Source organism: Cryptomeria japonica, chromosome 2, assembly GCF_030272615.1.
Source record: "Cryptomeria japonica chromosome 2, Sugi_1.0, whole genome shotgun sequence".
NCBI lineage: Eukaryota > Viridiplantae > Streptophyta > Pinopsida > Cupressales > Cupressaceae > Cryptomeria > Cryptomeria japonica.
This window is the reverse complement of record NC_081406.1, coordinates 587,124-599,915: the sequence shown is the minus strand read 5'-3', so window position 1 is coordinate 599,915 and position 12,792 is coordinate 587,124. Positions and strand designations below refer to the sequence as shown.

Genomic DNA, 12,792 nt, shown 5'->3' with positions numbered 1-12,792 from the left:
GAGTGGAAGATGTAACTGTGATGTGATTAAAAAGTGGATATTGTTGATATAGTATGAAGATGCAGATTCATTTCTCAAATGAGTAAATGGTTGAATGATGTTGTATTTCTCATATGAAATTTATTGGAAGTACTACATGGTATGCCTGATAATATTATTTACAGTGAGTATATTAACAAATTGAAGGCAGAGCAAACAATGAAAATGCCACAAAAAATCTTCATTTCCCTATGTTTTTAGGGCAAAAAAGATAGCGGGAGTTCAACATATTTTTTTACCACCCATTTTAAACTTTGTAATAAAAGTTGTCTGGCCTGGTGTATATATATATATATGTGTGTGTGTGTGTATATGTGTGTATGTGTATATATATAGTCACTGTAAGTAATAGTATCAGGCATACACATTATTGTAATGATAAATAATGAAGGGGTTTCGAACAATTATGAACAATAATCAATTTTTTTTGCATTCACGGTAATAATTTTGGCACTATAAACAGAGAGACACCATTTAACAGCGCACCCATAAAAGGAAATGATAAATAATGAAGGGGTTTCGAAAAAAATGAAAAGATATTCAATTGTTTTGCCATTCTTTGTGATGATTTTGGCGTTATTAAACATTCTTTGTGAGGATTTTGGCATTATTAAACTATAAAAGAGCATTGAAATGAAATTATAAACCACATACAAATAAATCATCAATAGACAAAGCATAATGCAGCTAGGAAGGAGGTAAACCATCATTGGACATCCAATATGGTTGTTAATATTATTTACAGTGACTATATTGAAAGAAATGCTAGTTTATATTATTTACAGTGACTATATTGAAAGAAATGCTGTTTTATTGAAAACAGTATAATTTGAATTGAAAGATTTATAGCATTTAGTTAACAATATTCATTGAATAGAGGGAATTTAGTTACTTTGTGTGTACCAACCTAAATGTGCGCCCTCGAGTAAGGAATGTGCAGAGGGTATTTGCAGAGCTCAGGAATATGCAATGAATTGGATTGTAGTGAAAGTGACACGGAAAATTTTGTCTTATAATATAATTCAAATGTGCAATGCATTCGATTGTGGTAGCTAGCTATTTTCAATTTTAAATTTTTGTGGGAAATAGTCGGTCATGTCATATTAAATATGCAGTCCTCCATTGCTTCAAATTGTTCAATTTTCTTCCCTGCTTTGAATGAAACTTGGTTTTTTAAATTGGATTTTATGCAAATTCTTGGATATTGGGGAGCCTTACACTAGTTGTTGCAAATGCAGGTACCAATGCAGAGCCATTTAATGCATGAAGTTGTGAAGTGATATTTGGAAGAATGTACACTTGAGTGTCTAAGAAGTTTACAATTGATTGTTTTTATGTCATGTAATGCACCAATAGCTGTGCATATGTAATTGTAATTGGAGTACATTTGTACTCTTAAGCCACTTGCATAAAGTGGCAAATGTAAACATTAAGTTTTAAAAAAAATAAAAATGTTTATTATTTGTGCAAGATGTTTTGTTTTAAAATAGGAAATGTACCAGTAGTTGTTTATTTTTTTAACTTTTTGGTTTACAACTACTAATTCATTTGTGAACATGTATTGGTGTTAAAATAAATATTTACTGGTATTTTTTTATTTATGTATTGACATTTTTTTTTTATCTTTTGGGGGGTCAACATGGTATTAAGGTGACGGTTATTGGAACTATTTGAGCTATTGGTACTCTTCCCCTATTACTTTTTTTTATTAACCAGCTAAAATTAATTATAGTTATTGAATGAGAAAGCTTATTTTCCTTTGCAAAAATAAAACCAATTTCAAATTTCATAAAATGAAACACTGCTGGTCGGTTATTCGTTTTGTTGAATAAAGTAGTCCTAGTGCGCTTACACCTTTGCTCACCAATTTCTGCCACTTAGAACCTCTTCAAGGGCAAGAATAATTCTCAAGAATAAAGCCCAGTGGATTGCAGAACGATTCTTCAGTATAGGGCGGCTGAGGCTCAGAAAAGAAAAACCGCTTTCGTTAATATCATCAGTTCTGTTCTCTTAGCAGTTGTTTAAATCTCGTATCAGAACCGCACGGTCCAATTTTCCCGTGTACTTGTCAGAATTGTCTTCTGTGCCGCCAGAGGGTGTACAATTCAGGTTTTAGGAGACAAGATTTTAAAGCAGAACTGAGATAATTTCTAATGAGTTCACAAGTTAAATCAAGTTGTAGAGACCAAATATATTATGTGAACCATAAATGTAAAGCTGCGATGTGATGTAACATCTAATTGCGCAAAGAGCCAATTAAGAATCAAATTGCTTTTGGAGGATGGATCTACTATTATTAGTTGTTATTATAAATTTCTTGTTGAAGTATAGCCTCCTCAAAGATGGCATACATAAATTTGTCCCTCACATGTTTTATTTTTGTCCATAATATAGATTGACATTCCGCCATCTCCTGTCAAGTTAAGCCGAGACATACATAGGCGCTGCTACTAGTCTTGCACTATATAAGGAGCTGCGGGTTCCTCTGTTAAGGCTTTCTATCACTGAGTTATGGCCACAGGAAAACCAGGATACTTACCGAGGATGGAGTAGATATTAAAGGACTTCTGCAGTTCAATCTGCTGTGCAAGTCTTTGACGAGAATAATAACTTCTTTTAGTGCAGAAGTGATTCTTTCCCACTTATACGCTCTCAGGACTCGCATCTGTAGCTCCCCACTCAAGCACATACTCTTCACAGTCAGGGTTCACTCAGGCGTGCGAGGCTTAATCTGCAGAAGAAACTTCTGAATTTTCTTTCTTGGGGATTCGTTGGTGAATTAATGACGAAATTTAAGTGAAGCCTAGAACGAAGGATTATTTGGCTCCAATGAATAAGAATTGGGAAGCGGCACTTCCATCTCACGAGGGAATAACCATGGGAGCTCCACATACCCTTCCAGTTTCTGTTTCATATCAGAATGCAGAGGATTTGCTGAACAAAACTTGTATGGAAAATAATTTATCGTCCCTGCAAGCCAGACAAATGGACTGGCCGGAATTGATAGAGCAATATGATTGGAGCGATCTCCTTGTCGGGGATCCTGTTATGAATGTAAGCATTCTTCTTGAACTCTTTCATGTATTTTTATATTTCGAGTGTGCTACTCAGCTTTGTCATAGAGGTCTAAACGTAGGAGTGGAAACCTTTCGAACAATATAAAGGTAAATGGAAAACAATCAATCATGGACCAAAGTGGCGATTGGCTTGGTGGTAACCTAAAGTACTACCTCTACTGTAGTGTTTACTTAGTGAGGAAACATTTTGCTTGCTATTTCTTGGCTATTAACCTATTTTTTCAATTCCCCTGAACAAAATTCCTGGAATTTATCTGACACTGATGCACTATAATATATTATTCACAGTAATTTTGGGGGTATTGGAGAAATCAGTGTTTAGGTTTTGGAGATTCCAGGAAATATAATATCCAGATCGCAGAATGTAAGATTTGTCCCTATATTTGGTAAAGTCTTACCATGGGATCCTTCAAAATAATCATTTTCATTTGTAGTACAAAAGTCGTCTTAAATTAACTAGCAGTCTGTAACGACTTATATCCTCATGGAAAATATTCAAGAATTCTGTTCTTCAGTGGTTAAAGCCTCTGTGAACTATGTGAAATTGTGAAAAGCTATAATTTGTCTTCATGCTTAGAAATTTTTGTAGAAATTTTTAGGTTTAAATATGAAATTTGGTCAGGTAATACATCGAGTTCTATTGCTTGAGCGTTATATAAAATTCATCTATATTTAACTCGTAATCTGAAACCAATTACATCTTTGTTGTTTAAAAGGGAAGATTTGCTACTGAGGTTTTGGGAAAGCGATTTTTGTTGCTTAAAGCTACTAGGAATTATAAATAATCAGACTGTGGAAAGCTCCAACTTGTGTACATGCTTAACAACTCTTTGAGATTTAGGAACTAAGATTGGATGTTTAATGATATTAGGAAATTTTACTATTTGATTTTTAGGATTGATTTTCCTGTTTAATTGTCAATTTTATTAGATTCTCATAATACTAGAAATGAAATCTTATTATTGAAGGACTTGACAAATTCTGTATGTAGATATTTTGCTTGCATTGGTCTTTTTCAATATGTGGATGTGAAAAATTTGTTTATCTTTGATTTTCTTTTATACTAAACACATGATATGTCAGATTCCAAAGCCTTCAACTACAGAGTCTGCTGCACCACCTCTGACGCAGTCACAACAACATTTCTTTCCTTCTTCAATGGGAACTCATTTTATTGCAAGTTCCACTCCAGGTGGACCTGGGGCTTCTAGTAAGCCACGGCTGAGATGGACACCGGAGCTCCATGAGAATTTTGTAGAAGCAATTAACAAACTTGGTGGCGCTGAGCGTGAGTATGACATAGCTTACAGATGACTAAAATTCTCTCTGTGTCAGTGGATAACATATGTCATCAGTAGGCTAAGCATGATTATAATAAGTAATGCGTAAAATATGAAGAAGCAGATTGATTTTTTTCCTTTTTTTCTTTTCTTGTGAGATTTACAGGGTGTTTTCAATTATGACAATGTGATGGGCATGCAGGGGCAACTCCGAAGGGCATTTTAAAGCTGATGAATGTGGAGGGTTTGACAATCTATCATGTAAAAAGCCATTTGCAGGTAAAAGGCTCTCTTCCCTTTTGTCCACTGCTGGTTTGACAATCTTTCATGTTATTTGCAAGGATTTTTTCTTCTGTCTTGTTATCTTTCTAGGCATTATAAATTCTTTGTCTTGTGGGTATACATTGTAAGATTAATTTGCCCTGTGCCTAAATTGCAGAAATATAGGATCGCAAAGTATATTCCAGATTACACAGATGGTAAATTTATAATTCCTTTGTATGAACCAAATTTATGTTCATAGAGACTATATAATTTTGTCTTAAGCACTTCTATTCTTCTACCTATATTGACCACGTGAAAATTATAATTTGCCATTACTATAAGGAACTTTCTTGATCAAGACTTCAGCTGGATAAGCTCTGAGAATTGTGATCTTCAAGTTATCATATAGACTTGCATCGATATTATTTAGGATACATTATCATCAAAATACATACAATGGCTGCATCAATAATCTTATATAAGGGATAAAACTCAGCATTTTGGTAAATTGCTGAAGTTAAAACCAAAAATATTTATTATTTTTCCTGTTTTGGGGAGCCATCATAAAAGAGTCACATTTAAAAAAAAGCAGGCAGAGCTATTCTAGATTAGAAGGATTCTTCTAGATGCGATGGAAAAGAAACATTAATAAATGCATTCGTACTCATGTGCACTCATTTGAACATATTCCAGTGGAGATGGATTCTACAAAAGAGCTCTTTTCTTTTTAATTCAATGCCGATGTTGATAGGAAACTATCATTATTGAGGATACATGCAAGTTAACACTTTTTTGTAGGAAAGAAATCAAGGGAATTGTCTTCAATGTATGTTGAATGTGCAGAAATGATTTACATAATCATAATTTATTATTTTCATACACATGCCGAGGATTTCCAAAGCAAGAGGTACATGAAAATCATTAGGATAAAGAAGGATGAACTGAATACAACATGCAGTAATAAAAGGACAAATGATATTGATCTTGATGGTGTCATCACAATTATAGTATAGCCACTTATGTTTCGTATTGAAGATTTTGGTGTTCAGCATGCAAGAATTTCCTTTCTCAACGTTGTGTCATCTTCAGTACTATGTTCAAGAGAGAATGATGATTCTTGGAAGAGAGAAAATTCATGGTAGTCAAGCCAATCTTTTTAAATGCATTTAGCATTTTGAATGTTAGTTGGGTTGGCTCTAAGTGTCAAAGTTCATCTTTAAGCACTCTCAGCATTATAATTTTCCCAAAGTATGTTTATATAAGGTTTCGGTGCTTCACTGCTCCAATGTATCATCCTTGTTCAAATATATGAATGTAAATTCTTCTTCTTTAAGCATTTTCAGAATGCTGTATTTTCTGAAATATGTTTATAACTTAATAATAGTTTTCCATTCTTCACTCACTCCGAGTTCATCATCCTTGTCAAAACTAAATGAATGTTTTCCATTCACAATAAATGAAGCAATTTATTTTTCAACATATCCACCCATTCAAAATGCCTCAAATCACATTTCCTTTTACAATCTCTTACCTAAGAAGCTGAAAAGGAAACCCATGGACCAATAGAATCATGGACAAAAAAGTTAAAAGTTTTGGAACATGTAAATTAAGTATTATCTGGTCGAATGGCCTAATTAGCATCTTTAGAAGTTGGAAAGGAATTGCATTTTTATTTGAGAGAAGTGTTCCTAATTGGGGTAAGGAGTCTTGGTCACGGGGGAGATGTTCTCGACTCAATATCCAACACTATTAAGCTTGCAATAATCCTCTTAGTTGCAAACCTAACACAATTATATTTCTATGCTTATAGGTTATTTTGTGTGCAAGTTTTTTGAGTAAATTGTATAATTATTTTTAACATCAATGTTTTGGATCATGTTAGGAAAGGTTTGTTGTAAAACTTCAAATAATGCTTATTTTAATGTTTGTTTAATTGTGGCCCCTCTTGGAATGGAGCACTACCCTTTGAGGAATCTTGAGATCCCTTGCAAAATCATCCTGCCACTTGGATTGTATCTTATGATGCGTAAGAAGAGTTATATTGAATCTTAAACATTGGGGGCTACAAGGAGACTTCGAGGAACACCCTTTATTGGCTATTTTGGTTGTGTAAGAGTGTGTAAGAACATCTTGTGAGAGATATTATTGCTCCTATATGGAGCACTTGGTTTGACTAGGTGCTTCCTGATTTGGGAGTTATTATCTTTAGGGGGCTTTGGAGTTGGAAGCATGGATTAAAAGGTGCTCCATTTTGGGCCCATACTTGTTAGAAACCACCACTTGTTTCTTGGTTTGCCTATTGCCTATAATCAAATGCTTTAGTTATAGTTTGGACATGTTTTTGTATGATAGGTACATGTTGGATTAATATTAGACACAAGGATTGAAGACATTTTTTAGCATAGTTGTGTTGTGCTCCGCACGACACACCCCATCTCCTTAGACGGGGACTCCCTTTCTACAGCCTTCCCATTTGCTTGCCCGAATCTGAAATGAAGGGTCGTTTTTTATATTGCCTTGTAATCTTTGAGGAAATCCTGATGCTCAATGTTAAGATTCATAACCAAAAATGATAAGTTTGCGCATCCGTTCAAAGGGGAGAAGTGAAATCGCCCTTTTGTATTGGGTCTTCAAAACCCGAAATAATCTCGAAATTGCGTCTCAAGGCACCCCCGAAGAAACCCCTGAAGGCAGTTTTGTCCTGGTGTTGAGTTGAATCCATGAGGTCATTTCTTTTAGTCTTCATTTCGTGCTAGTTAGAACCCCCCAGTAGCAGGCCCGAACAAAATGCCAACGTGAAAAATAAGGAGAAAGTTTGGTGATTTTTGTGGCCCGATAAAACCAAAGTCTAAAATCGTGCCTTCATAACCCTCTTCAATCACCGAAAAACTCCCGAATTTGTTATTCATGAGTCGTGTGTTTTATATGCCCTCCCAATCGCTGAGGAAAAGCCAAAATCCTCAGGGTGCTAGTAGAATAAGGATTGCGATTAAACCCTTGCCCAATGCTTCTGCTATCGTGCCTATAAATCCTGAGTATTAGGCGACGTGGTGAGTGTAATGGGCAAGAAATCTCAGGTGTCTTCACATGCAGAGGTCAAACCCGACTTTGTTATCTCTAGCTAGTCGCCGAAAATAACCCCCCCATCTCGCGACTCCTCTCAAATCCCTTGCATATGCTGAACATAGCCTGGAAATGTTGAATGCCTAAAGAATTCGAAACTAGTGAAAAGGGAAAATTTCAGGCATCTGTGTAAAGAAAATGACTTGCGCCTTTGTCATTTTGCGAGAAGAATCCTGATAAAAGCCCTAAAAGTTTAGAATGCCAAATTCACAAACTCAATGCACAGTGATTGAGTTGAAGAGCATGCTAAAGCCAAAATTGCCATCCTCTTGCTATCATTGACAAATCCCCCTAGAAAGTGCCCAAAAATAATACTGGCTATTTGAGTGTTTTCTTTTTAAGTCGATGAAAAGGAAACAAAGCTTTGAATAATATTTTGGTTGTAATGGCTGATAAAATGCCGAGATGACTAAATCGCTAGTGCTAGGGAGATAACAATGAAGGGGGGTAAATTAAAATAAAGTTTGAAATATTTTAAGGCAAATCGCCTCCCCATACCTTCATTTGCTGAAAAATCCCCTTAAGTGCAAAACGTTAAGTGAAAAGTGAATAAGTGGGGTTTTTTGATAGGTTTGAAAGCATAAAGCACTTTTGGCACTTTCCCCTCAAAATGCCAAAATTTTCCCTTTAAAGTGGCACTATCTTAAGCCAAAAGTGAAACGAAGAATAGGAGGTCCGAATTGTTTTAAAAAGTAAACATCTTTTATTTTCCCCTCTTATTTGCCGAAACGAAGACCAATGTTGCCTTGAAAACATTTAATATTTGTCAAAATTACTTAAATTTTTTCAAGGAGATTGATTCAGGTTGAACTTGTTTTTGTAGATCAATGCCGCTAGAAAGAGACGAGGGAAAACTTAAAGCTCAGATTGAAGAGCGTTAGGGCTGGAGGATGAAGATGTTGAGCGTAGGATCAAAATGGTGATCATCGAGCATTGAAGAGCGTACCATAAAGTTGGGACCGAGGTGATGCTATTGTGAGTCTCTGAAAGGCATCATCAACAAAACACTCAGAAATTGCACGGCTGGAAATTCCAAAAAATCAGTTTGTAAAATTGAATTGTTTTAATGTAAATAGCTACCTGTGAGCCTTGTTTAATGCATTTAAAACAAGGGGGTACACAGTTTAGTTATTCCTCAGCTGCCTGATTGACCAAATTGATGCCAAACAGTTGTAGGTAGCTGAGGAAGTGGTTGAGAATGTGGCAGTTGGGAGGACAACTGAAAATAACTAAGCATGGGCTAAAGCTGCCAGGCTTCTAGAAGGCAGATTAGAGCCATTGGATGCAGTCAATCTTGGCCTTTGATTCAAAATTGTAAAATCTATAAAAGGCAAGGCCTCTCTCATTGTAAAGGGTTAGAATTTTAGAGTTAGATAGCTAGCAAGTTAGATTCTAGAGTTTATAGGTAGTTAGAATTTTTAGGAGTTGATTTTAGAGGTTAGATGTAGTTTGCAGATTAGGAGTAGAATAGAACTGCTGGAAGAAGTTGTTGTAATGGCATTTGCAATCAATATATGAACATTGAAATATGGTGTTTGTTATATTTGTTTTTTTTTCTGTTTGCATGGTTTCCCTTCAGCTGGTTAGAATTAGAGTTCAGTGATTCTGATGGTGAAGTGTGAGGGTATTTGATGAGGTTTCTGGTTCATACCATTGGGGGCTTGTTGATTGTTGGTTAACAGATTTGTCCTTTGATGAAAATGAAATAATCACAACTCTATCGCCCCTTTAAAGAACAAAATAGTAACCAAACAGTTGGGTAAACTTATGAAAGTTTCCCTTTGAATTTTTCTTAGATACAACTCCCTCTTAGATTTTCAATGAATGAAAACAAGAAAATAAACTATGCATATACTTTTAACAAAAAAGTACCAAAGGCATTTCCACATTTATACATCACTATGCTGTAAATGCGGTTTTTAGAAATATAGTTCTCAAATGACAAAACTCATAGGCTTTGTTATGTCTCACACCCTTTCATTCAAAAGAAACTTTTAGACTAAATTTTTCATCAAATGCATAACATTTCTTAAAGAAACAAGAGACTATTTTGACATAAATGAATTCCAACAGAAATTCAACTTCATTCATCAAATACAGAGATTTGAAACTCCAAAATATTCACTTTCATTTATTCATAGATAAATGAGTGTTTTCTTTTCAAAATATTATGCAACTGTAAAATAAAGTATATCAAGTTTGAAAGCCAAAAATTCTTGGACCTTCACATAGTCTTTTTAAAACATATATATAGCCACAGATTGGCTAACTGTAGTTTAGGGAAACACAGAGTTACATAACTCTGCCCCAGAGTCAAGATTCAGTTTTGAAATATAACCAGAAAACTAATTTCTAAAAAACCGTCCTAAAATTCATCATCAAATAACTTTAAAGGGCTTGCACGACCGAGATTGAAGCTATGGAGCAGGATCCTCGGGCTGATTCTGTACTGCAATGGTGACACGTTTCCATTCTAGATGAGCGGCCGAAGAACTCTATACAACAACAAAGTTTGGGAGTCCAATATGAGTGATCCTCTGTCACCACACTTCCTTGTCTTGTCGTACTTGGGCCACAATATCGCGTGACTACCCAGGTGTTTAATGCATAGAAATAGTAGGGACTCAATTTTTGCCACAGTTGAGAAATCTTTTGTCGTTAGAGTTTTTGCTTCTCTAACATAATTAATTTTTCCCACGAAGGGTTGGGTGATGACTTCCAGACTCTATTGTTTTCCCATCCTCCTTCAGACATCTGATTCCTATGCATTTCAAGTCATTTTGCATGGATAAAATGAGTTGAGCTAACTCGTTTCGTAGTTTGGCTGACTCTTCACATCCCTGCTTTACAATAGAGTTACGCTACTCAATGCTTTGGGAGTCCAATATGAGTGATCCTCTGTCGCCACACTTCCTTGTCTTGTTGTACTTGGGCCACAATATCGCGTGACTACCCAGGTGTTTAATGCATAGAAATAGTAGGGACTCAATTTTTGCCATAGTTGAGAAATCTTTTCTCGTTAGAGTTTTTGCTTCTCTAACATAATTAATTTTTCTCGCGAAGGGTTGGGTGATAACTTCTAGACTCTATTGTTTTCCCATCCTCCTTCAGACATCTGATTCCTATGCATTTCAAGTCATTCTGCATGGATAAAATGAGTTGAGCTAACTCGTTCCGTAGTTTGGCTGACTCTTCACATCCCTGCTTCACAATAGAGTTACGCTACTCAATGCTTTTCTTGCACACGTAGAGAACATTATCATCCAAGTCCTGCACAGGTTTTTCTGATAAAAACTTCATAATGCCATATGTTTGCACATCATTCATTTGAGCCACCACAACTATCCACTTTGTTTCCTCCTTTTTCCAGTTAGTAATTTCTGTTTCCAGCTCTCTCATTACTGTTATGTTTTCATATACTTTGCTCAGGTTCTTGAAGTACTCTGTGCCAGATTGAGTAATCCCATCCAACCATTCCAGAAAGACTTCTGTCACCATCTTGCTCTTTTGAATTTGACCCAAGAGCTTCTGATTAGCAGGTGACTTAGGGTCAAATGACGTGGGTGGCTGTGAAATTGGCTGGGGATTGGGATTGTGAATAGCATCTATATACTCAGCCATGTGCCTCAGTGTCTCCTTGAGATCCTGTTTATCTTTTTCGTCCTTCCATGTCCTGCTTATTATTCTTTTTTGTAGAAGCTTCCAAATGGTGTACATTAGCTACCCGTGATCCAGCGTCTAAATTAATCTTTTGAATGGTGAAATCCTTCGTTGAAGGATTTTCTCTCTCTTTATTTGAAACAGGACGAGCTATTTCAGCAGTCGAATTGCCAGTATCTTGGTCAAAATCCATTTTTGAAACTGTTTTAAGCTTTTTGGACTTTGGAGTCCTTCCCAAACATTTATTGACCATATCCTCAATGGAACTGAAACAGGAACCACATTTCTCTTTTTGCTGCTGAGAGTAGTTTCTAACCATGAGGAGCACTAGAACCTGCATCCTTCTTTGTTTGGGATTGTTCAGCACCAATATTTGCTAAGATCAATGAACCTCCAATATCTACTTCTTCTTCTTCAGGCTTCTCGGTATCACCAACTTCTACGGTGGACATCTCAGTGTTTTGCTCTGTCATTATATTCTCAGCCTCTGGAGACTCTTCTAAATCCACCACTACTGTATTTTCAGGTAGCTTTTTGCTCTTGTTTTTGGTTCTTGATCTGGTGATACGGGTTGGAAGATGTCCTACAAGTAGTTTTTTTGAACCTCTGGTAGTATCTGCCTCAACTTTAACTTTGGTGCCACCTGCAACACAAGTTTTAACGGATTTATTAGACAAAACATTTTGAACTGGAACAGGAGAATCTTTGATTACTAGCTTTCGAAGTCTCCGTTTCTGTAACCATTGCTCAGTCCTGCGAATAACATGGAATGTTCTCATTTGAATTTGATCCTCCTCTTTCTTGTCCCATTCTATTTCTGGAATTGGGGAACCCTGTACTTTCTTAGCATACTGCGGATCAATCAAGTCCTCGCCATTATCTACAACCCCTGTTACATTCATTTTGAGCTGAAAGGTATTGATCTGATCCATTGTGAACCTAGAAAATGTTCTCCTCCTTCAAATTCATCAGTGCAATCCTCCCAGAAGTCCTCAAGCAGTGGGATTTGAGAAAACCTTCTTTGAGAGCTAGATACGCTTGAGCATAACCTTTGCTGTCAAAATTAGGCCGAGCTGTATAATATTGAAGATTAAGCTTTTTGAAGTCAACCTCTAGGTTCAACGCACCAAAAACAATTTGGCAAATATAATAATCCAGTTCAATTGGGAAAGAAACACCTGAATCTTGCCTGGCTAGTGTCCTCTTATCAATGCGAGCAAGCTGCCTACAAAGTTCAATCAGCATGAAGCGGTCAAGGGCAAACCTTGGTAATTCAAAGGGTTCTCCTTCGAACCCTCCAACTCTGATGTAAGTGAACCGAGGATACTGAATTAAATAACTCCCATATT

The 12,792-nt window shown here is 36.1% G+C and overlaps 1 protein-coding gene across 1 annotated transcript in view; it reads left to right on the top strand.

The window, feature by feature from the left end:
- The first annotated feature begins 1,884 nt into the window (after window positions 1-1,884).
- Window positions 1,885-12,792, top strand: part of LOC131073814 (myb family transcription factor PHL7) — a 74,449-nt gene continuing 63,541 nt past the window's right edge. Inside the window, exons 1-4 of the mRNA XM_058010330.2 lie at window positions 1,885-3,093; window positions 4,200-4,404; window positions 4,599-4,675; window positions 4,836-4,875. Of these exons, the coding sequence (XP_057866313.1) occupies window positions 2,869-3,093; window positions 4,200-4,404; window positions 4,599-4,675; window positions 4,836-4,875 (547 nt within the window). The 5' untranslated portion in view covers window positions 1,885-2,868. The remainder of the gene's footprint in view (window positions 3,094-4,199; window positions 4,405-4,598; window positions 4,676-4,835; window positions 4,876-12,792) is intronic.